General features: G+C 41.0%; 1 protein-coding gene across 4 annotated transcripts in view; it reads right to left on the bottom strand.

The window, feature by feature from the left end:
* The window catches only part of RMDN1 (regulator of microtubule dynamics 1), a 33,342-nt gene extending 10,583 nt beyond the window's left edge, over positions 1–22,759 (bottom strand). The window contains exons 1-4 of one of the 4 annotated variants that reach the window (XM_055546732.1): positions 22,480–22,759; positions 5,328–5,445; positions 4,294–4,390; positions 1,719–1,878 (exon numbers count right to left, since the gene is read on the bottom strand). In XM_055546732.1, coding sequence (XP_055402707.1) covers positions 1,719–1,878; positions 4,294–4,390; positions 5,328–5,445; positions 22,480–22,608 — 504 coding nt within the window. In that variant the 5' untranslated portion in view covers positions 22,609–22,759. The remainder of the gene's footprint in view (positions 1–1,718; positions 1,879–4,293; positions 4,391–5,327; positions 5,446–22,479) is intronic. The other 3 variants (XM_055546734.1, XM_055546731.1, XM_055546733.1) reach the window with 3 other exon arrangements.
* Between the last annotated feature and the right edge of the window lie 2,837 nt (positions 22,760–25,596).

Below are 25,596 nucleotides of genomic sequence, written 5' to 3'. Positions count from 1 at the left end.
GATTCATATTTATGATATGAATATAAATTTATAAAAATGTACAATTTAACATTATCGTTTTATTTTCTCAACCTATTTTCTGGACACTGTTTCTTATTTCACAGCCACGTTACTATAGTAATAACGGCCATATTTGTCAATCGTGACTTTGTCCTCACGTCCATAGCTGGACAACAAACCCAAACTGAGACAATCTGAGCTTCTTCTCTGAGAACTGAAACCAAATATCCAAGCTTCATAAACCTAGGTGCTGGCGAAAGTCAGACTCAGGACAAGAAATGTAAATCAAAACCACAATGAGGTATATCACCTCACACCAGTCAGAATGGCCATTGTCAAAAAGTCTACAAACAATAAATGCTGGAGACGGTGTGGAGAAAAGGGAACCCTCTTGCACTGTTGGTGGGAATGTAAATTGATACAGACACTATGGAGAACAGTATGGAGCTTTCTTGAAAACTAGGAATAAAACGACTATGACCCAGCAATCCCACTACTGGGCATAATACCCTGAGGAAACCATAACTGAAAAAGACACATGTATCCCAATGTTCACAGTAGCACTATTTACAACAGCTAGGACATGGAAGCAACCCAGATGTCCAACGACAGATGAATGGATAAATATATGGTACATATATACAATGGAATATTACTCAACCATAAAAAGAACAAATTTGAGTCAGTTCTAGTGAGGTGGATGAACCTGAAACCTATTATACAGAGTGCAGTAAGTCCAAAAGAGAAAAGCAAATATAGTATATTAACCCATATATACAGAATCTAGAAAATTGGTACTGATGAACCTATTTGCAGGCAAGGAATGGAGATGCGGATGTAGAGACTGGACTTATGGACACAGAGGGGGAAGTGGGATGAACAGAGAAAGCAGCATCAACACATACACACTACCATGTGTAAAACAACTTGACCGGAATGACTCATATGACATACGCTCAACAGCAGTTGAATAAATACACCTTCCATGTGCAAAAAGAACATTTACAAATATGGACCATATTCTGGGCCATAAAACAAGTCTCAACAAATTTAAAGGGTCTGTATGTTTTATTCTCAATATAAACAAGAAACAGTGGTGGTGGGGATCAGGGCAGATGGAACCATCCCCTAAAGGGAGCATTTGCAAATGCGTGAAGACAGAATTCGGCTGTCACAATGACTTGGGGGCTTCCCTGGGGACAGTCTAATATGGTCAAGTAAGGTCCTAATCCAAAATATCAATAGTGTCCCTTGGCCTCCCCACCATGTCCATTGAAAAGATTATTCTAAACCAGTCAGGAAATCTAGAAGCTCATGGAGTCACATGTAAAAAGTTACACTAGGTATCTGCTGTCCAGCTGCTATACTCCTATCTCCACATGAGACAGAAATAAAATGTGAGGAAAATGAGAAAACATTAGTCCCGTGTTTTTACAACTGAACTAAAGAGAGAGGTAACTGATGGAACTAACGCTTCAGTTTAAAAATAAGCCTTCACAAAGTAATTTATCGAGCACACTAATGAAGCTAGAACAGATGTTCAAGAACACAAAGAAAAATACTACTTCTTTTTGAAAAAAAGTTTATAAAAATAAATTTCTTCCCTACTTCTTTAAAAGAGAGCGATTTCTTTCCTGTGTAAGTTACATATAACAGATAAGTACAGACCAAAATCCGTTTCAATACACGGTAATGGTCTCATTACTTAAGCACCTCACCTTATGGGCCGCACAACTGGATTCGTTTTTCTCTAGTGCCCTTTTCGCATACTCTAGGGCTTCATATACCAAGAACTTTTTCTCCTCTTCTGAGGTTCCACTAAGCTGAGCTACATCACGTGATGCCCGTGCCAAACGCCACAGTAACTCTGCATCTTCACTGATGTGAAATAAATATAAAACAACAACCATTTTAGCTCACACTTTCATGGTTAAAGGTCATATCACTAATGAATACATATGGTCTTTCAGGTCAGTGAGGACATAGCAAGCAGCACAACATCAAAATCCACAATTCATAATGTTAAATATATTATTTTCTATCATACAAATCTATATGTGCTAAAATTTCCTCCAAAACATCCAATATTATATACAAACATTAAGTTACCTGTAATATCTAAAATACTAATTTCCTTAGAAAATATCTTTATATTTGAATTCTCTAAACAATTTCCCTACAAAATTCAACATATAACTTGACATTTGAGTTCAGTGGCACTGTGCTTCAGACAACTCACTAACTGCTTCAGACAGTACTATAAAATATATTAATTTACAGACAAGGTTATGCACTATAAAACAAAATGCTGTATCCATAGCTCCAAATATAGTACCTGGCATACAAAAATATATATGATAAATACCTGTTAATGAATGATGATTAAATATAATGTAATCTCAAAATAAATCCTATCTTTGAATATGTCACCCATACCATGATGCATGGAATATTTAAAGCAAGGGCTCTGGACTCCTTGAAGAACTGCCGTTTAAATAAAATTATATAAGACAGAAATGTCTACTAAATAAAACAAATTGTGCATGTATGCTCAGTTGCTCAGTCATGTCCAACTCTTTGCAACCCCCATGAACTATAGTCCACCAGGCTCCTCTGTCCATGGAATTTTCCAGACAAGAACACTGGAGTGGGTTGCCATTTCCTCCTCCAGGGGATCTTCCCGGCCCAGGGATCGAACCCACGTCTCTTGTGTCTCCTTTATAGCAGATGGATGTTTTACCACTGTGCCACCTGGAAAGCCATTTTAATAAAAATTCCTTTTATTAAATGTTTCTCTTTCAACCTACTAAGTTATACTTTAAAACAAAAATAGTATTCGATGGGGAACACGTGTATACCTGTGGCAGATTCATGTTGATATATGGCAAAACCAATGCAATATTGTAAAGTTTAAAAATAAAATAAATAAATATTACTTTAAAAAAAAATTGAGTGAAACTAAAGGTAGGGACTTCCCCGGTGGTCCAGGGGTTAAGAATCCACCTGCCAATGCAGGGCACATGGATTTGATCAGTGGTTTAGGAAGATCCCACATGCTGTGGAGCAGCGAAGTGCATACACCTGGAGGCCGTGCTCCTCAGCAGGAAGAGCCACCACAGAGAGCAGCCTGCGCACTGCGACCAGAGAGCAGCCCCGCTCTCAGCAACCAGAGGCAGCCCACGTGCAGCAGTGAAGGCCCAGCTCAGCCCGAGACAGTTAAATACGTAAATCAAAGTAAAATCTAAATAAAGTATCATGAAAAAGAGAAACGGAGGGTAAGTAGCAATAGCGTATCTATAATCCAGTGAATATAGAATAGCCTCCTGACAGCCTCCCTGGTGGCTCGGTGGTAAAGAACAGTCTGCGATGCAGCAGACCTGGGTTCCACCCCTGGGTCAGGAAGACCCCCTGGAGGAGGGAATGGCAACCCCCTCCAGCGCTCCTGTCTGGAGAATTCCATGGACAGAGGAGCCCAGCAGGCTATAGTCCATGGGGTCAGCAAGAGTCGGACACAACTGAGCCAGAGAACAACAGCCACCTTATAGCTTATGTTGTTATTACTGAAGTGACTATAAAATGCCAAGCCAACCACTTCAAGTTACTGAGGGGACGAAGGAGAAGAAAATTTGGATCCTACAGATATTTAGGAAGTGAAATTGATGGGTCTTCTGGGGAAAACTGGTTTGGGAAAATCTAAGAAAGTCGGTTGAAAATGTCTCAATATTTTTAGTTCAGTAGATGAGGCAGATCATGACCTGGAAATGCCATTTAGCCTGATTTGACTTATTTAATTGGGCTGAATCTCCTCTTTCCATCTCCATTCTCCCCCACAAAATGAGTACACATTAATGTGCTGGACTAAGCATGCATGCTAATATTAAAAATAGGAAAAGGATTATTCAAAGGTGACAAAAAAATCCTAGTTCATTCTAATCTTACAGCAATAAGAAATTACCTCAGAAGAAATGAAAAATATATGACACAGATAAAGACAATAAACGTCTATTTAATGACTACCTTGTATTCAAAGCAAAGTAACAAAAAGAAAAAATGTCAACACTACCTAGAATGAATAAGTAGAACCACCTTTTCTAAATCAATGAAATATATGTAGCACTTTTGAGTCACTTAACATAAGGAAAAAAAATACTATAAATTAAACTCTAAGAAATATTACTTTGAAGTAAAAACTTTTAAAAACTATAAAAATTCCAAGCACCAAGAATATTTTAAGTATTAAATAACAGAAAATTTCAGTCAACAGCAAACCTAGGCCTATGATACATCACCCACCTTTCCTTGTACTGGGTTAGCAACTGGTAAAGTTTTTCTGTTTCTCCACTTTCATATAAGTAGTCTGCTTGTTCAAGGACTTCTTCAATTTTAAAGACTATAAAAGAAAAAAGACAAAATAAAGTAAGTCTTCCCAAGCCAGTTGGCAATAATTCTAAGACACACGAACACTTTTACATAGAAGCAAAAGAAATCAGATACAGAAATCACCTATAAAGAAAGATCAGAAACTCTGAACAATCAAAATGTGAAGTGTAGTAGAAATAAGTATGAAGCTATTACACACAATACTTAATATTCACTTACTTAATGAATATTAATATTCATGTTACTTCCTTAATATTAATTTATTAAAACCTTCAAAAACAAAAAATCAGAAAACTTACTCTAGTACTAACTAAATATGACACAGTTTTAACAATGAAAAGAGTAATTCCCCATGAGGGATTTACGACGCCCTTACCTCCCACACAGCCTTTGCTGCTGCTGCCGTGGCGCTCAGTCATGTCCGACTCTGGGAGCCCAGGGGCTGCAGCCCGTCAGGCTGCTGTCCATGGGCTTCTCCAGGCAAGAACACTGGAGTGGGTTGCCATTTCCTACTCCAGGCTACACTGTGTACACAGATACACACACGCACACATATATATGAAAATGAAAAGTGAAACTGTTAGTTGCTCAGTTGTGTCCAAGTCTTCACGACGCCATGGACTGTAGCCCGCCAGCTCCTCTATCCATGGAATTCTCCAGGCAAGAATACTGGAGTGTGTTGCCATTCTCTTCTCCAGGGGATCGTCCCAACTCAGGGACGGAACCTGGGTCTCCTGCATTGCAGGATTCTTCATCTGAGCCACCAGGGAATATATATACATATATATATATATCAGACTGACATTCAAACATAGTAAGTTATTAACAAAATATAACAAATACAAATAAATAAAAATAAATAAATAAATAAAATAAAAACAAAAATAAAAACTAAAAAAAAAACCACAAATAACTCTAAGTGTTCCCGATGTTTAGCTTAGGCTTACCTTTGGCTGCAGCATGAACCAGAACAGCCTGGGAAATGACTTGATAAGTTTCAAAACCCAAATAAGACAGAGCAGAAAATAAAAGACTTCTTTTGAAAGTTCCTGAGTTTCCCATCACCTATGGAAAGAATTATGATCAGGGTTGTGAAACAGAAAATTTGAAGAAACTGCTACCACAAGCAAAGAGTACATCAATTTTTTTCCCACCCTCAAAGCAATCAATCCTAAGAGTATTAGAAGTGCAAAATTTACTTTGACAAAAATAATTTTACTTTGACAAAATTTTTACTTTGTCAAATTCTTCTGTAAAACTATTTCACATAGCTACTTTATTGAGAGAGCACATCATGTTAAGGAAAGATTCTTAGCAGCTAATGATGGTAGCTTGATGTAACAATCTCAGTTATCCTGGTAAATGCTAGATTGGAAGATCTACATTCTATTTGAAGAAGCATGGATACTATAATTTCTTGAAACAAAATAAGAGACCAGTATATAATCAGTATCAACCTTAAGAACAGACAAGATGAAGAATATCAAACACGGCAATTATATATAAATAACATACATGGCTTTAAATAAAGCTATCTTCAAAAGTGACCCATGAAGTTTTAAAATAAACAATGAATAAAATAAAAAGCATATCCAAACAGATGTAGAAATTCATTGTCATAAATATGGGCAGAATTCTCAAAACCAATGGCAAAGGAATATATGGATATCACTAAAGAAATTTTTCTCTCTTCCCATGACACTTTTCCTTTCACATAGCATCTATTTTTTCCTGTCAATTTATTGCCATCTATATAAAAACAAGCTATCCTACCTCTGTAAGCTGTAACTGTTCCCTTCTTAAAAACAAAACAAAAAGCTTCCTTTTGACTTCACATCTCCCTTCAATCTCATTTTTCAAATTCTCTTTTCAGCAAAACTCTTTTAAAAAGTTGTCTGGAGCTCTGTCTCTATTTCCTCTCTTCCCATTCTCTCTTGAACTCATACAAATCACACTTCTATACCCACAACTCCACTGACAGTATTCTAGTTAAGGCAAGCAAGGATGCTATTTCCTAGAAAATTCTCATCTTACTTGATCTACCAAAAGCATTTGACAGCCGTTCACTCCTTCCTTTAAAAAAAAAAAAAGAATATTTAATATAAGAAATTTTTAAAATGTTGCTTTATGGAGAAATTGGACTTCCCTGGTGGCTCAGATGGTAAAGCATTGTAGTGGGAGACCCGGGTTCAGTCCCTGGGTCGGGAAGATCTGGAGAAGGAAACGGCAACCGACTCCAGTACTCTTGCCTGGAAAATCCCTTGGACAGTCCATGGGGTCACAAAGAGTCAGAGATGACTGAGCGACTTCACTTATTGAGAAATAAGTGATATAAAAACTGCATATGTGTAACATGCAGCGTATGTGAAGGATACATGTAAACCTGTAAAACCATCCCACAATCAAGATAATGAGCACATCTATCAATCCCCCAAATTTCCTCATGTCTCTGTTTCTTTTCTAAACTCTCCTTGGCTGCACTGGGTCTCAGCTGCCAGCACGTGGCACCTTCTGTTGTGGTGCCAGTCTCCTCTCGAGTTGTGGCTCACAGGCTTAGCTGCCCTTCGGCATGTGGGATCTCAGTCCCCAACCAGGGATCGAACCCGTGTCCTTGGCCCCGGAAGGCGGATCCCTAACCCCTGGACCACCAGGACCGCCCCCTCATGTCTGATTCATCCAACCCCCTTTTCTTCAGTACTTGCTGTGTTCTCTCACCCTTGAGACACTCTCAGCTTGGCTTTAAGAATACTACTCTCGAATTTACTCCTGTTCAACAGCTGCTCCTTCTCTTCTGTTGGTTCCTCATCTCCAAAACCTCACTGTCCAGGTGTGTCCTGTGCTAAATCCCAGAGCTTCGCTATTCATATCATTTCGGTGATTTCATTTTGTCTTATGGCTTGCAATGCCATCAACATGCCAAAAACATGCAAATTTAATAAAGCCAAGAGGTCTCCTCTTAACTTAAGAATCATATATGCAGCTGCCCAAACAACATTTACATCCACATACAGCGTAACAGGTGCCTCAAGCACCAGCCAGTGACTGTCTCCCTCAGATTCACTCCACTCAGTGTTCCCCTTCTTGGTAAACGGTAACTCCATGCTTATAGTTTCTCAAGTTGAAAAAACAAAACTTTCTCTCACAACCCAAATCTGAACCATATTTTAGCTTCTCATAAGTATCTAGGGTAAGAATGAGGAATTCAATATACTACAGTTTGCTGAGTGCTTTATTTACTTTCTTGAGCTTGAATATCCAAGATACCAAATACAACTGGATTCCAAACAAACCAACAGCAAAGCAGTAAAACCAAATTTGACACAGTCACATTTCTTTCATTGAATGTTCTGAGTTTACTCATAGTTACCAAAGAGAAGGGAGACCCGGCAGGAGCACAGCAGATGGGGGTGGGGGGTGTGCATGGTGATGGCGGTACAGGGAGAAGAGGCGGAACCACTAGGATCTTTCAGTAAGCCCCTGGTTTCACCTATTGTTCTGGCAGGTGTATCACGTAGAAGAAAAGATGGCACAGATTATCACAGCTTGAGGAAACTATATATTTAGGGTGTCTGACGCCCCTGCTGATACGATGCTCAGTAAACAATATCCTGGCTTTCTCAGAGGGGAGAAAAAACACTGTTGGGCAGCTGACATTTCTATTCCTTATTCTACCTTAATGACGTGACAGCTGACCAGTGGAACTTTGACATCAGTTTGGTTAAGGTGAAAGAGCTCTCTGCTCACTTCTGAGAAAGTAAACAAAAATCATGTTTCTAGAACTCAAATAGTCAACTGAAAGAATCATAACTATGTGACACCTCTGAGATGCTAACAACTGGTGAGACTGTCTGAGCTAGAATTTGCCATTTCACCTCGAACATTAGGCATTACTCAACACAAAGTCTTTCATACAATGAATTCTGAAAAATATATGTGTTGAAAAAAAATGTTGAACAAAAGAAGCCAGCTATCTCTTAGACATGTCTTTTCTTCAACATTGATTATACTGTTTTCAAGCTAGAAGCAATTAAAAATTACAGACCCATCCTCGATGGAAAGAATGTGTCACCTTCATCTCCTGCTTTTTTCTAACTTCCGGCCAGCCCCTCCTCCTCCTCTTAATCGTTGGACTTAAATTGTTCCCTTTGGTCCTGTCCCAGGAAACAGCGCCACCATCCACACTACTGGAGGAGACAGAACACGGAGAATCATCCTTGATTTCTTCCTTTGAACTCCCTCATCAAAGCTATCTTTTAGGTACACAAATTTCACATTACTGATATCCTTTTATGGCATCCACTTATTCCATTTCCACGGCTAAAACTAAAGTTCAAACCACCACAGCATACTCATCCTCTATACCGAACCGAAAGTCGCTCAGTCGTGTCCGACTCTTTGCGACCCATGGACTGTAGCCCACCAAGCTCCTCTGTCCATGGGATTCTCCAAGCAAGGATACTGGAGTGGGTTGCCATTTCCTTCTCCAGGGGATCTTCCTGACCCAGGGATCGAACCCAGGTCTCCCGCATTACAGGCAGACGCTTTAACCTCTGAGCCACCGGTGATCTTTTCATTTCCAGCATCCACACTAGCCTACCTACTCCTGACACGGGGCAGTTATTTTTTTAATTCAAATCTGAGCTTATGAATTCTCTGTTTGAAAGTCTTTCATAGTTTCCTATAACCTTTAGAATAAAATAAATACTTAACATGGTCTACAGGTTTTCAGAATTTAGTTGTGGTTAAGCAGCCTTGAAAATGGTCCCCACTGGGTCCTGGTTCAAGACGGCAACCTAGGAGGATGCTGAACCCACCTCCCACACAGACACACCAGACCTACAGCTACATTTAGTAAAGAAAAAAAAGGTTTCTTTCTCTGAAAGAAATGCCCAAACCAGCTGAGTGACTCCTTCATATCAGGCAAAGGAAGAAAAACCCACTTCAAAACAGGTAGGAAAGACTGAGACAAAATTTTCCCACAAACCACAGTTTTGGTGAGGAGAGAGGCAACTCACAACCCTGAGCTTCTCCCTGAGCAATGAAGGATTTGAAACCCACAATAGGCACCCCAACTTAAAAGACCTATACCTGAGAAATGAGCGCTCAAAGTATCTAGCTCAGAAAGGCAATGGAGCTCGGGTCTATGACACGCATTAGACTGCAGCGCACTGAGAAGTGGCTCTTAAGGGCTCACTCAAGCTCACCTACCCCAGAGTCCAGCACAGAGGCAGTCAGCCTTTCCGTGAAAGAGCCTTATTGGCTTACATTAAAACTTCCGCCTGAGGAGCAGGCATCTACTTTAACACGTGTCTAGGGGCCTAGAGTAATCACTTAAGAGAACTCAGAGGGCGGGCATGTCACGGCACTCTCCCTTGGCCATGCTGCAGGTAACCAGTATCTCCCCCAAGACCCTGTGCATACTGAAAGGGCTTCCGTGGAGGCTCAGACGTAAAGCGTCTGCCTGCAATGCAAGAGACCCGGGTTCAATCCCTGGGTCAGAAAGATCCCCTGGAGAAGGAAATGGCCACCCACTCCAGTACTCTTGCCTGGAAAACCCCATGGACGGAGGAGTCTGGTAGGCTACAGTGTATGCATTCCCAAAGAGCTGGACATGACTGAGCAACTTCACTTTCAAGGGTGGCTCAGACAGTAATGCATCTGCCTGCAGTGCAGGAGACCCAAGTTCTATCCCTGGGTCAGGATGATCCCCTGGAGAAGGCAATGACAACACACTCCAGTGTTCCTGCCTGGAGAATCCCCATGCACAGATGAGTCTGGCGGGCTGCAGTCCCTGGGGTCACAGAGAGTCGGGCCGACTGAGCGACCGACACTTTCACTTGGTGCTCCAGTCTGCACAGCTCCCACCAGGGGGCGCTCCTGGTTCTCTTGACTCTGATGGCCAATGAGGCTTAACGTTCATGAGTTTCACAGACCTGTAACAAACAGAAAAACAGTTCTACAGTGGCTAGCCTCCCTAACCCCCAGGGCACAGTACAGTTAAGTCCTCTACACGTGAACCTTCAAGGAGCAAACTTTCAGAGATGTGAACGTGCATCCTCATCCTAATCACCTAAGTTAGCTCACGTGACCAGTGTACACTGTCACCTGCATGCATCCTCCATAAGTGGTTGTGCTTTTGTGCACTTTACTGTCCAGTACTATATAGAGCACGGCAGTAGGGTATCTTTATTTCATGCCCAGGATGCTTGGAAGCAAGCGTAACAGTGGCGGTCAAGTAGCTGGTACTGCTAAGAAACAGTAACGATGGAAACAGAAGTGAAAATAATTGAGAGAGGGGAGCAAGGCAAAAAGATAGAAGACATTACTTGTTCTTAAAACATGAATCGTTCCACACGATTTTAAAGCAGCAGCAGGATTCTAAAGAACAAGATCACAGAACACATGAGGTCTGCTGTCGATGATGTCAACAGTAACACCAAAGCGCAGAAGAGTGATGGAGAAGACGGAGAAACTGCTTGGTTTGTGGATGCAGGATCAGCATCAGCCTTGAGTCCCACTAAGTTTAACACTGATTCAAAAGAAAGCTAAAACCCTTTATGAAGACTTGAAGCAGAATCACAGCGAAGAATCAGAGGACGCATCTCTTAATGCCAGCCATGGCTGGTTTCATCAGTTCAAGGCGAGAGCCAAATTTCACAACGTAAAAGTAAGTGGTGAGGCAGTGAGTGCAGATAGAGAAGCTGCCCAGGAATTTCCTGAAATGCTTTGAGAAATTATTGATGAAGGTACGTATTTACTCAAGCAGGTTTTTAACGTGGATGAGACAAGCCTGTACTTGAGAAGATGCCAGACTGAGGTTACATCAGTATGGAGGAAAAATGATGCCAGGCTATACAGCAACAAAGGACAGGCTAACTCTGTTGTTCGGTGGCAATGTTTAGGCGACATGAAGCTGAAGCCTTCCTTAGTTTATCATTCAGAGAGCCCTAGAGCCACTGAAAACATAGCCAAGGGCTCTCTTCCTGTTGCGTGGAAGAGTAACCCCAAAACTTGGGTTACACAGGCCATGTTCCAGGACTTGTTTTTCCACCACTCTATCCTGGAGATAGAGAAATACTGCTTGGAGAAGGATGCCCCATTCCACAATGTTTTGCCGTTCAACAATGCTCGATGTCACACCATATTCATGGACGACTTTCATCCCATGTACTGCATCTGCCACAAAATATTCATTGCTCATCTAACTCATGGACTAGGCAGTTAGGAGTCACCTTCAAAAAATATTATTCATGTCATACTTAATCGAATCAGGAACAACCTGTGACAATTTTGGAAGAACTATAACATCTACAAGGCATAAAAAAACATTGACTTTGCTTGGTGTGAAGTTATGGCCATCATCATGAATGAGGCTTGAAACAAGCCCACAGTCTGTTCACAATTTTCTTGGATTTGAAAAAGTGGATGAGGAGTCCAAAGAGGTCTTCGGCAACTTAGTGACCCTCAGCAAGAAGCTGTAACTAGATCTGCAAAAGGACGACTTAACTGAACTCATGGCTGTGCAACATGAGGAGCTTACTAATGATGATCTGATGGAACTGGAGGTCCAAAGAAAGAATGAAGAGAGACAGTGAAAGAAGTAACTAAAGAACCAAAGAGATTCATTGTGCAGGAAACAGCAAGGGCATTTTCTTTACTTGAGGAGGCACTGTTAGTTTCTGAGGCACAGGACCTGAATGCAGAATAGTACACAAAGGTTGCAGGAGCCACCAGAATGCAGTCCAGTGCTATCATGTCATCTATGATAAGAAGAAAAAGACCTACTACTCAGACAGCACTGGATCATTTTATCAAGAGGGTGGATAAACTAGAATCCAGCAAGGAACCAGAACCTATGCCATCAACATCAGGTGTGAGTCATATTGCAACTTGCCCTCCGTCCCCTTTGCTGATGACCCTTCAGCTCTACTTGGGCTGTTCAGTCACTCAGTCGCAAACTCAAGGACCACAGCACACCAGGCTTCCCTGTCCTCCACCATCTCCCAGAGCATGCTCAAGTTAATGTCCACTGAGTCAGTGATGGCATCCAACCATCTCGTCCTCTGTCTTCCCCTTCTCCTGCCTTCAATCTTTCCTGCATCAGGGTCTTGTCTAATGAGTCAACTCTTTACATAGGTGGTCAAAGTATTGGAGCTTCCGCATCACTCCTTCCAATGAATATTCAGAATTGATTTCCTTTAGGATTGACTGGTTTGAACTCCTTGCAGTCCAAGGGACTTTCAAGAGTCTTCTCCAGCACCACAGTTCAAAAGCATTAATTCTTTGGCACTCAGCCTTCTTTATGGTCCAACTCTCACATCCATGCATGACTACTGGGAAAACCATAGCTTTGATTTTATGGACCTCTGCTGGCAAAATAATGTCTCTGCTTTTTCATATGCTGTCTGGGTTTGTCACATCTTTTCTTCCAAGGAGCAAGTGTCTTTTAATTTCATGGCTGCAGTCACCATATGCGGGGATTTTGCAGCCCCGGAAAATAAAGTCTGTCACTGTTTCCATTGTATTCCCATCTATTTGCCATGAAGTGATCAAACCAAATGCCATGATCTTCATTTTATTAATGTTGAGTCTTAAGCCAGCTTTTTCACTCTCCTCTTTCACCTCTATCAAGAGGCTCTTTAGTTCCTCTTTGTTCCTCCACCCCGTAAGGGTGGTGTCCTCTGCATAGCTGAGGTTACTGATATTTTCTCCTGGCAATCTGATCCCAGCTTGTGCTTCATCCAGCCTGGCATTTCCCATGTTGTACTCTGCATGTGAGTTAAATAAGCAGAGTGACAATATAAAGCCTTGATGTACCCCCTTTCCCAATTTGGAACCATCCTGTTGTTCCATGTCAGGTTCTAACTGTTGCTTCTTGACCTGCACACAAGTTTCTCAGGAGGCAGATAAGGTGGTCTGTTATTCCCATCTCTCTATGAATTTTCCAGTTTGTTGTGATCCACACAGTCAAAAGTTTTAGTGTAGTCAATGAAGCAGAAGTAGATGTCTTTCTGCAACTCTCTTGCTTTTTCCATGATCCAACAAATGTTGGCCATTCAATCTCTCATTCCTCTGCCTTTTCTAAATCTAGCCTGCACATCTGGAAGTTCTTGGTTCACATACTGTTGAAGCCTGGCTTGAAGGATTTTCAGCATGACCTTGTTAGCATGTGAAATGAGTGCATTTGTGCAGTAGTTTGAACATTCTTTGGCATTGCCCTTCTTTAGGACTGGAATGAAAACTGACCTTTTCCAGTCCTGTGGCCACTGCTGATTTTTCTAAATTTGCCAGTATTATTGAGTGCAGCGCTCTAAGAGCATCATCTTTTACGATTTGAAATAGCTCAGCTGGAAATCCACCATCTCCACTAGCTTTGTTCACAGCGATGCTTTTTAAGGCCCACTTGACTTCACACTCCACGATGTCTGGCTCTAGGAGAGTGATCACACCACTGTGGTTATCTGTGTAATTAAGAGCTTTTTTGTATAGTTCTTCTGTGTATTCTTTCCACCTCTTCTTAATATCTTCTGCTCCTATTAGCTCTACTATCGTCTACCTTTTCTCCCTCCTCCAGTCAGGAACTCTTCTTGCCTATTCACTCAATGCCAGCCCCCATATGTCAGCTTCGGTACTGTACCACTGTACTTTTCAAGGTAAAGTACTATAAAATTACAGATGTTTTATTTTTGATGACTTTTTAAATGTATTATTTGTGTGAAAAGTATTATAAACCTATTACAGGATCATAATATACAGCCAACACAGTATAAGACTGTGCTAGTTAGATACCTAGGCTACCTTTGTTGGACTTAGGAACAAATTGGACTTAACGAATGTTTTCTCAGAATGGAGTTCACTCATATATAGAGGATTTACTGTACAGAGAAAACAGACCAAACTTCCAACCTTTCTGTGACAGAGGCCTATTAGTTTATCTTCAAAGCTAGACCTAAGGGAAGGTTGCTAATTAAACACACAGATAAGGACCAGCTGTAATCCTCTCCAATTATAAGGCCTCAGAAAAAGACCTTAACGAAATGGAAATCAGGGATTTATCTGACAGTGTACAAAATAAGCCACAAAGATGCTCACTGAGCTCAGGGGGAAAACAGATGAAGGTCAGAATTTCAACAAAGGAAAAGAAAATATAAGAAAGCAGCAAACGGAAATCACAGATCTGAAGAATACAGTAACTAAATTGAAAAATACAACAGAGGGCTTCAACCGTAGACTGGAAGAATGGAAGAAGGTATTAGCGAACTCAAAGGCAGAGCAATGGAACTCATCTAATCAGAGAAGCACAAAGGGAAAAAAAAGAATACAGAAGAGTGAAGATAACTTAAGGGACTTAAGGGACAGCATCAAGCAGACCAATCTTTGTATTGTAGGTGTCTCAGAAGGAAAAGAAGAAGGGCATAAAACTTATTTGAATAAATGGTTAAAACTTCCTTTACCTAGAGAAGAAAACAAGTATCCAGATCCAGGAAACCAAGGCAAAAAAAAAAAAAAAAAAAATGAATCCAAAGAGACCCACACCAAGACACATGAAAACGAAAGTGACACAACAAGCAGGAGACCTTAAAAGCAGCAAGAGAAAAGCAACCTTTTACACACAAGGGATTCCCCAACCCCACCCTGCAAGATTTATCAGCAGATACCTCAGCAGAAACTCTACAGGCCAAAGGGAGATAGACAGACAGGATATATTCAAAATGCTGAAGGGAAAAACTGCCAAATAAGAACACTCCACCCAGAAAGTTCCCCTTTAGAATTGAGGCAGAGATTCAGTTTTCCAGACAAGTAAAACCTAAAGAAGTTTATCATCACCAGAATGGTCTTACAAGAAACCTTAAAGGGACTTAATTTGAAGTGAAAAAGTGCTGATGAGTAACAGGAAAACACATGAAAGTATAAATCTCACATATACGAAAATTCAAAAATCTAATGTCATAAAGATGAGTTAATCGCTTATAAAGCTAGTATGAAATTTAAAAGACAAAACTAGTAACAATAAGTACAATAATTTGTTAACAAACACAAAAGATAAATATATTGTGATACCAAAAACATAAAACATGGGAGCGGGGAGCAGCAAAAACTTACAGCTTTAGAAAACATTCAAACCTAAGTTACTATCAACCTAAAATAGGCTGTTAAAGCTCTAAAATGTTTTATGTAAGCCTCATGGTAACCACAAAGCAAAAACCTATAGGAGATACACCAAAGAGAAAGACAAAGGAATATAAGCATTCTATTTCGAAAAATAAATCACAAAGGAAGACAACAAAAGAATAAACAAAGGAATTACAAAACAACTAAAAAAAATTAAGAAAATAGCAATAAATAAAAGAGTTAGTCACTGAGTCACATCTGACTCTTTACAATCCCATAGACTGTAGCATGCCATGTTATTGGAATTCGGCCCATGGGACTCTCTAGGCAAGCATTCTGGAGTGGGTTGCCATTTCCTTCTCCAAGGGATCCTCCCAACACACGGATCAAACCCAGGTTTCCTGCATTGCAGGCAGATTCTTTACTGTCTGAACCATGCATGCGTGCGTGCTAAGTCACTTCAGTCATGCCTGACTCTATGTGACCGTATGGATTGCAGCCTGCCAGACTCCTCGGTCAATGAAGATTCTGTAAGCAAGAATACTGGACTGGGTTGCCATGCCCTCCTCCAGGGGATCTTCCTGACCCAGGAATCGAACCCATATCTCTAACGTCTCCTGCATTGGCAGGCAGGTTCTTTACCACTAGAGCCACCTGGGAAGCCCGTCAGAGCCATAGCTATCAATAATTAGTTTAAAATTAAATAGGCCAAGTTTCCCAATCAAAAGACAGAGAGTGGCTGAATAGATTTTTAGGAATTTTTTTTTTTTTTAAACCTTGTGAATTTTTTATCTCTGGCTTCAGAATTAGCAGAACAGACCTCTGACCTGCTTCTGACCTGCCTGGACACTGCTCGGATTCCATGCTTGCCTGCAAGCACAGTAAGTTAGGCAGCACTTTAGATAAGAAAGGGAGTAGATAAGAAAGGGAGTGCATCTTGGAATTCTTGAATCCAAGGAGGCCTGGCCAACCCTCTGGGCTCTAACAAAATCATAAGACTCACAAAGTGAAACAAACAGCATTGTAAAAGTTAAAAAAAAGTTGCATTATTGTATGCAAACTGATGATGATAACCGATACAACAGAAGTACAAAGTGCCATAAGAGATTACTATGGAAAATGACACACCAACAATTTGAATCCAGAAGAAGTAGATCAATTCCTACTAGCAAACAACTTGTCAAGGCTGTATTATAAAAAAAATTTTTGAACAGACCATTTAAGACAACTGAATCAGTAATCAAAAGCCTCTCAACAAAGAACAGCCTAGGACTAGATGGATTCACTGGTGAATTCTATCATTTAAGGAATGAACATCAATCCTTCTCAAATTCTTTCAAAAGTTGAAAAGGAAAAACTGCCAAACTATTTTTAAGAGCGTAGCATTACCATAATACCAAAGACAGACAAGAACATTAAAAGAAAAAAAAAAAGTACAAGCCCATATTCCTGATGAACATAAATGCAAGAATCTTCAACAAAATTAGGAAATGAAATTCAACAATACCTTAAAATAATCATAAGCCAAGATCAAGTTAGATTTATTTAGAGGATACAAAAAAGGTAACATGTGCAAATCAATCTGATATACTACATTAACAAAATGAATGCCCAAAATCATACGATCATCAATAGATGCAGAAAAAGCATTCGACAAAATACAGTATCTATTTAAGACAAAATTCTGAACAAAGTGGGCACAGAGGGAATGTACTTCAACAAAATAAAAGCCATAAACAACAAGCTCATAATCAACATTACAATGAATCATTAAGTCAGAAGTTTTCAGAAGTTTTTTCTCTAACGTGAGAAACAAGACAAGGATACACTCTCTTTCCACTTTTATTCAGTATAGTATTGAAAGTTCCAGCCAGAACAATTAGGCAAGGGAAAAAAAAGTAAAACTGTCAGTATCTGCAGATGACATAATAGTACACACAGAGAACCCTAAAGACTCCACAAAAAAACTATTAGAAATAACATATACATTCAGTAAAGTTGTAGCATACAAAATCAATATACAAGAATATATTGTTTTTATATACTAATAAAAAACTATCAAAAAGAGAAATTAAGAAAACAATCTCATTTATGATTACACCAAAGAGAATAATACCTAGGAATAATAAACTTAACCAAGCAAGTAAAAGACCCGTACACTGAAAACTATGACTGATGAAAGAAACTTTAGAGAGTGTAATGGAAACACATTCCACGTTCATGGTTTAGAGGAATTAATATCATTAAAAGGCCCATACCACCCAAAGCAATCTGCAGGTTTAATAAAATCCCTATCAAAATTCCAATGGTGTTTTTCACAGAAATAGAACAAACAATCCTAAAATTTGTATGAATTACAAAAAATCCGAAGTAGCCAAAACAATCTAGAGAAAAAAGAGCAAAACAAAGGCATCATGCTTCCTGATTTCAAACTAAATTAGTGATCAAACTAGTATGGTATTCACATAAAAAACAGACATATAGACCAATGAAACAGAATTGAGAGCCTGGAAATAACCCCATGCCTATGTTGCCAGTTAATTACTGTCAAGAATATATAATGGAGAAAGGATAGTCTCCATGGTGTTGAGAAAACTGGACAACCACATGCAAAAGAATGAAACTGGACCACTTCCTTACTCCATACACAGAAATGAGCTCAAAATGAATTAAAGACTTCATTTTAAGACCTGAAACCATGAAACGCCTAGAAACATAAAGATAAGCTCCATGACACTGATTTTGGCTATGACTAAATTTGACACCAAAAACAACAAAAGCAAAAAAAAAAAAAAAAAAAAGTGGGATTTCATCAAACTAAAACAACCTCTGCACAGCAAAAGAAACAATGAACAAAATGAAAAGGCAACCTCAGTTTAGTTCAGTTCAGTTGGGTAACTCAGTCATGTCCGAGTCTTTGGGACCCCGTGAATCACAGCATGCCAGGCCCCCCTGTCCATCACCAACTCCCGGAGTTCACTCAGACTCACGTCCATCAAGTCAGTAATGCCATCCAGCCAACTCATCCTCTGTCGTCCCCTTCTCCTCCTGCTCCCAATCCCTCCCAACATCAGAGTCTTTTCCAATGAGTGAACTCTTCGTATGAGGTGGCCAAAGTATTGGAGTTTCAGCTTTAGCATCATTCCTTCCAAAGAAATCCCAGGGCTGATCTCCTTCAGAATGGACTGGTTGGATCTCTTTGCAGTCCAAGGGACTCTCAAGAGTCTTCTCCAACACCACACTTCAAAAGCATCAATTCTTTGGCCCTCAGCTTTCTTCACAGTCCAACTCTCACATCCATACATGACCACAGGAAAAACCATAGCCTTGACTAGATGGACCTTTGTTGGCAAAGCAATGTCTCTGCTTTTCAATATGCTATCTAGGTTGGTCATAACCTTTCTTCCAAGGAGTAAGCGTCTTTTAATTTCATGGCTGTAATCATCATCTGCAGTGATTTTGGAGCCCCAAAAAATAAAGTCTGACACTGTTTCCACTGTTTCCCCATCTATTTCCCATGAAGTGATGAGACCAGACGCCATGATCTTCGTTTTCTGAATGTTGAGTTTTAAGCCAACTTTTTCACTCTCCTCTTTCACCTTCATCAAGAGGCTCTTTAGTTCCTCTTCACTTTCTGTCATAAGGGTGGTGTCATCTGCATATCTGAGGTTATTGATATTTCTCCCGGCAATCTTGATTCCAGCTTGTGCTTCCTCCAGTCCAGCATTTCTCATGATGTACTCTGCATATAAGTTAAATAAGCAGGGTGACAAGATACAGCCTTGACATACTCCTTTTCCTGTTTGGAACCAGTCTGTTGTTCCATGTCTAGTTCTAACTGTTGGTTCCTGACCCACATACAAATTTCTCAAGAGGCAGGTCAGGTGGTCTGGTATTCCCATCTCTTTCAGAATTTTCCAGTTTATTGTGATCCACACAGTCAAAGGCTTTGGCATAGTCAATAAAGCAGAAATAGATGTTTTTTCTGGAACTCTCTTGCTTTTTCGATGATCCAGTGGATGTTGACAATTTGGTCTCTGGTTCCTCTGCCTTTTCTAAAACCAGCTTGAACATCTGGAAGTTCACGGTTCACGTATTGCTAAAGCCTGGCTTGGAGAAGCTTGAGCATTACTTTACTAGCGTGTGAGATGAGTGCAATTGTGCAGTAAGTTTGAGCATTCTTTGGCATTGCCTTTCTTTGGGATTGGAATGAAAACTGACCTTTTCCAGTCCTGTGGCCACTGCTGAGTTTTCCAAATTTGCTGGCATATTGAGTGCAGCACTTTCACAGCATTATCTTTTAGGATTTGAAATAGTGCAACTGGAATTCCATCACCTCCACTAGCTTTGTTCATAGTGATGCTTTCTAAGGCCCACTTGACTTCACATTCCAGGATATCTGGCTCTAGGTCAGTGATCACACCATCATGATTATCTGGGTCGTGAAGATCTTTTTTGTACAGTTCTTCTGTGTATTCTTGCCATCTCTTCTGAATATCTTCTGCTTCTGTTAGGTCCATACCATTTCTGTCCTTTATCGAGCTCATCTTTGCATGAAATATTCCGCTGGTATCTCTAATTTTCTTGAAGAGATCTCTAGTCTTTCCCATTCTGTTGTTTTCCTCTATTTCTTTGCATTGATTGCTGAGGAAGACTTTCTTATCTCTTCTTGCTATTCTTTGGAACTCTGCATTCAGATGTTTATATCTTTCCTTTTCTCCTTTGCTTTTCGCTTCTCTTCTTTTCACAGCCATTTGTAAGGCCTCCCCAGACAGACATTTTGCTTTTTTGCATTTCTTTGCCATGGGGATGGTCTGGATCCCTGTCTCCTGTACAATGACACGAACCTCAGTCCATAGTTCATCAGGCACTCTATCTATCAGATCTAGTCCCTTAAAACTATTTCTCACTTCCACTGTATAATCATAAGGGATTTGATTTAGGTCATACCTGAATGGTCTAGTGGTTTTCCCTACTTTCTTCAAAGGCAACCTAGTGAAAGGGAAAAAATATTTGCAAATCATATATCTGATAGGGGGTCAGCAACTAAAATATATTAAGAACTCATACAATGCAACAGCAAAACAAAACAAAAAATCATGCATTAAAAAAAAAAAAATGAGCAGAGGATCTGAAGAGACATTTTCCCAAACATTTAAAGACAGCCAACAGGTACATGAAAAGGTACTCAACATCACTAATCACCAGGGGGAAGCAGATTAAAACCATAATGAAATCTCACCTCACACCCATTAGAATGGCCATTATCAAAAAGACACGATATAGCCGTTCTTAATTCATAAGGTTCATGGAAACATTTCAGTAAACAAATCAGGTAATGTTTAACACATAATGCCTGGTTATAGTAATGGTTCAACAAATGTTAGCTGTTATTATCTAAACTATGATCATTTCACTAAAACGGAATTTTTAACTCACCAAAGCTCTAATTTGGAAACTTGAGGCTAATGTCATACTTAATACTCCTCCTGATGAAAGTGAAAGTGGGGAGTGAAAAAGTTGACTTAAAGCTCAACATTCAGAAAACTAAGATCATGGCATCCGGTCCCAACAATTCATGGCAAATAGATGGGGAAACCGTGTAAACAGTGGCTGACTTAATCTTTCTGGGCTCCAAAATCACTGCAGATGGTGATTGCAGCAGTGAAATTAAAAGATGCTTACTCCTTGAAAGGAAAGTTATGACCAACCTAGACAACATATTAAAAAGCAGAGACATCACTTTGCCCACAAGGGTCCGTCTAGTCAAGGCTATGGTTTTTCCAGTGGTCATGTATGGATGTAAGAGTTGGACTATAAAGAAAGCTGAGCGCCGAAAACTTGATGCTTTTGAACTGTGGTGTTGGAGAAGACTGTTGAGAGTCCCTTGGACTGCAAGGAGATCCAACCAGTCCATCCTAAAGGAGATCAGTCCTGGGTGTTCACTGGAAGGACTGATGTTGAGGCTGAAGCTCCAATACTTTGGCCACGTGATGCGAAGAGCTGACTCATTGGAAAAGACCCTGATGCTGGGAAAGATTGAGAGCAGGAGAAGGGGACAATGGAGAATGGGATGGTTGGATGGCATCATCAACTCGATGGACATGGTTTGGGTGGACTCTGGGAGTTGGTGATGGACAGGGAGGCCTGGCATGCTGTGGTTCATGGGGTTGCAAAGAGACGGACACGACTGAGCAACTGAACTGAATACTCCTCCCATTCCTCTGTTCACATCATGAAACATCAACCCATGTGGCTATAAGCTCTGACAAGGAAAGGGATCTATCCTTACGGTCATTCATCCCTCCCTCACCCCAGAACTCTGAACATAGCAGGAGATCAAAAATGTGTATTTAAAATAATGAAGCCTCTAGTTCAAACGATACATACCCAAAGCGCAACCTCACCCTTCCACCCTGTTTCACAGATTACACAAACCAAGACCAATCAGTCTAACAGAAATGCCAAAACTGGGATGACAATCTATCCCAACATCCTTCCTTACATTATGCAGATGAAGCAAGAAACTAGAAAATAATTTTTTAAACCTACATAGCAAAAAAGTCTGAGTCGCAGGAATTTTCTTTTCACACCGCAAGCTTTCCCAGGTACGACAGACTGACAGCCTCAGGAGCTGTCACCGTATCGGGCCATCACTGAAAGGGAAAAGCATCTCACGGCGGTCAAGAGCTTTCTCCCCACTGTCCACCAGGTATTCACACAGGAGACATAGGCAGGAGCAGGTTCTCCCTGGCCCTCGCTCCTCCTCCGACCCCGGTTTTCAGAGAGGAAAGCAGGCTTGCGCAAAGGGGAGGACCTACATCCCTCGAGGTCACGGGTGTGCTCCAGGCGCACGGCCCCGAGGTCTTTCCTCAGCTCCCCACACACCCTAAGGCGACGCGGGGCCCCCGGGGCCTCAAGAATGAAGGCGCCGCCGGAGAACGGTCGCTGGGGGAGGAAAGCGGAGAGCTGGGGCGGCGAAGGTACCTCAGAGGCGCCGAGTCGCCAAGGAACGCGCTGCCGCCGTCTGCCGGCAGCACCTGCCGGCAGTCGAAGTCCCCAGGCGGCGCTACGTCCCACAGGGAGAAGGCACCAAAAGCGCACGGCTAGCGCCATGTTGTATAACTCTCAGTGCTGACTTTTCACCTCTTCCGCCGCAAGGAGCGGGGCAGAGCTAAAGGCTTTCCATCTCTCCAGAGAGAGTCGCGCCAGCCCACTTCCGGTTCCACGCCCGCTTCTGGTTTCACCCCCGCTTCCGGTACCGCGTGGCAGCTTCCGGCGCACTACGTCTGCGGGCGGGCAATGCCCCATTAGGTGGGACGTAGTGGCTCCTCGCCCCTGCGCCCGCTGGGTTGCGGCCCGGAAGATAGCGCCTTTCTGGCTGCAGACTTCTACCCATCCTAGGAGTCTGTCTTGGCTTTGGCACAAGGGCAGATCAGCATTCCATAATTTATGTCAGGTCAGATCAGATCGGTCGCTCAGTCGTGTCCGACTCTTTGCGACCCCATGAATCGCGGCACGCCAGGCCTCCCTGTCCAACACCAACTCCGAGAGTTCACTGAGACTCACATCTATCAAGTCAGTGATGCCATCCAGCCATCTCATCCTCTGTCGTCCCCTTCTCCTCCTGCCCCCAATCCCTCCCAGCATCAGAGTCTTTTCCAATGACTCAACTCTTCGCATGAGGTGGCCAAAGTACTGGAGTTTCAGCTTTAGCATCATTCCTTCCAAAGAAATCCCAGGGCTGATCTTCAGAATGGACTGGTTGGATCTCCTTGCAGTCCAAGGGACTCTCAAGAGTAATTTATGTATGCAAATACAAAATGCTTAAAAAAAAAATTCTCTGCTGCCTCCAGAGGTGGGGAGAATGCTGGTACTGGAGGGTCCGTTAAGGAAATAAATGCTTGGGAGGATTAAACTATTCTATGTAAAGGAAAGAATGAAGGAAGAGGAGGATGTCAGAGAGAAGCCAGAGACAAAGAATGACCAGCCTAGGGACTTCCCTGGTGGTCCAGTGGCTAAGACTCCATACTTTCAACTTAGGGGGCCTGGGTTCCATCACTGGTGAGGGAACTGATCCCGCATGTTGCAACTAAGAGTCCACAATCTGCACCTAACAAGGGGCTTAGCCGAATAAACAATGACCCGCCAAAACTGATCCAGTAAGAAGGACTAGAAAGAGGAAGCCTTTGGGCAGAAGATTGACAGCTGTTATATGCTTTGGATTGTATGGTATGAAACCCCTGGCTTCCCCTCAAAATATTCAGTACTTGCTTCTCATTGCACTAGAATTCTTTTGAAGGGAAAGAAGAGGTTTTGAACCTACCTCAGAATTGATGTGAGAGAAAATACAGGCTGAAAACCTAGTAAATGGATTACATGAAAAATTTTTATGGCCAATAAGGGAAGATAGTTAGTTTTTGTTTTGTTTTGTTTTGTTTTAATTAGGTTACACTTATATAGTACTCTTAATACTATGTAGTGAATTAACACACACTTTCATTTCATTTGATCTTCCCAACTACATTGTGAAGTGGTATCCAAAATTAATAAACAAGTGAACTATAGCTTAAAGAGTTTTATTATTCAAGGATACATAGCTGGTAAGTATTGGTTCGTCGTTGCTCAGTCCTGTCCAACTCTTTGCGATCCCATGGACTGTAACCCGCCAGGCTCCCCTGTCCATGAGGTTTTTCAGGCAAGAATACTGGAGTGGGTTGCCTTTTCCCCCCTCTAGGGGATTTTCCCAACCCAAGGATCCAACGCCCATCTCCTGTGTCTCCTGCATTGGCAGGCGGATTGTTTATCATGGAGCCATCAGGAAAGACCAGTAAATATTGGTAGAAGAGTTGAATTCATGTCTTCTAACAACAAGTTCAAAGCTTCGTCTATGGGATTTCTCCTTCCACCGGTTGATCAACCACATTTCTTCAGGATTATATCAGTGACATCCCTATTGTGTTTATTTTTAAAGCATTTTGCAAAATATATACAGGTCCTTTTCACAATTTACTTTCTCTTTAAAAAATTTTTCTACTGGTAGCTTTCTCAATATTGCTGAATAATAGGTTTTTACCACTGACTGGCATCATAATCCTGAGATTGACTTTCTGATATTTAAACCAGAGTTAAAATTTTAATTAAATTTTTTATTTTGAAAAAAAAAATCTAGATCCTTAGAAAAGTTGCAAGAAATCTGATATACTCTTTGCCATCCATTAGTTTTAGATCCTTAGAAAAGTTGCAAGAAATCTCATATTTTCTTCACCTAAATTCATCCATGATTAACATTTTGTCACATTATCTTTGTTTAAATATCATACATATAACATGTATATTTTATTCCTGTTATTATTTTCTATTATTGAACTTGTTAAGAGTAGATTACACATATCATGACTCTTCAAGCCCAGAAAAAAGGACATTCTCTTATTTAGTCCTAGTGAAGTGAAGTGAAGGTCGCTCAGTCGTTTCTGACTCTTTGCAACCTCATGGACTATACAGTCCATGAAATTCCCCAGGCCAGAATACTGCAGTGGGTAGCCTTTCCCTTCTCCAGGGGATCTTCCCAACCCAGAGATCGAACCCAGGTCACCCACATTACAGGCAGACTCTTTACCATCTGAGCTACCTGGGAAGCTCAATAATACTGGAGTGGGTAGCCTATCCCTTCACCAGCAGATCTTCCCCACCCAGGAATCAAACTGGTGTCTCCTGAGTTGCAGTTTAGTCCCAGTACAATGATCAAATCAGGAAATCAAAGTTGACAGAATATTATTGTTTAATATACAAGATATGCTTATTGTCCCAATGCTTTCCTTCATAGTAACAATTTTCCCCAACTCAGATAAAATCCTGATTACTTGTTGTGTTTAATTGTCCTGTTTCTTTAGTCTCCTCAAGTCTGTGATATTTCTCTCTTGGCTCCAGGGACAGTATCTTTGCTTACCTCCCGTGAGCCTCAGATTTCCCTCTGTTATATTTTTTTTGTCAGGATTCCTTCCCATTCCATTTACTTCCTTGTCACCCTCCCCCGTCTCCTGATCACACTCCACTATTCCTTACCTAGGTAATTCCTATTCATCTTTCAACTCTCTGTCCAAA

The sequence above is a fragment of the Bubalus kerabau genome, chromosome 14 (genome assembly GCF_029407905.1).
Source record: "Bubalus kerabau isolate K-KA32 ecotype Philippines breed swamp buffalo chromosome 14, PCC_UOA_SB_1v2, whole genome shotgun sequence".
Lineage (NCBI taxonomy): Eukaryota > Metazoa > Chordata > Mammalia > Artiodactyla > Bovidae > Bubalus > Bubalus kerabau.
This window is presented reverse-complemented; position numbering and strand designations above follow the sequence as displayed.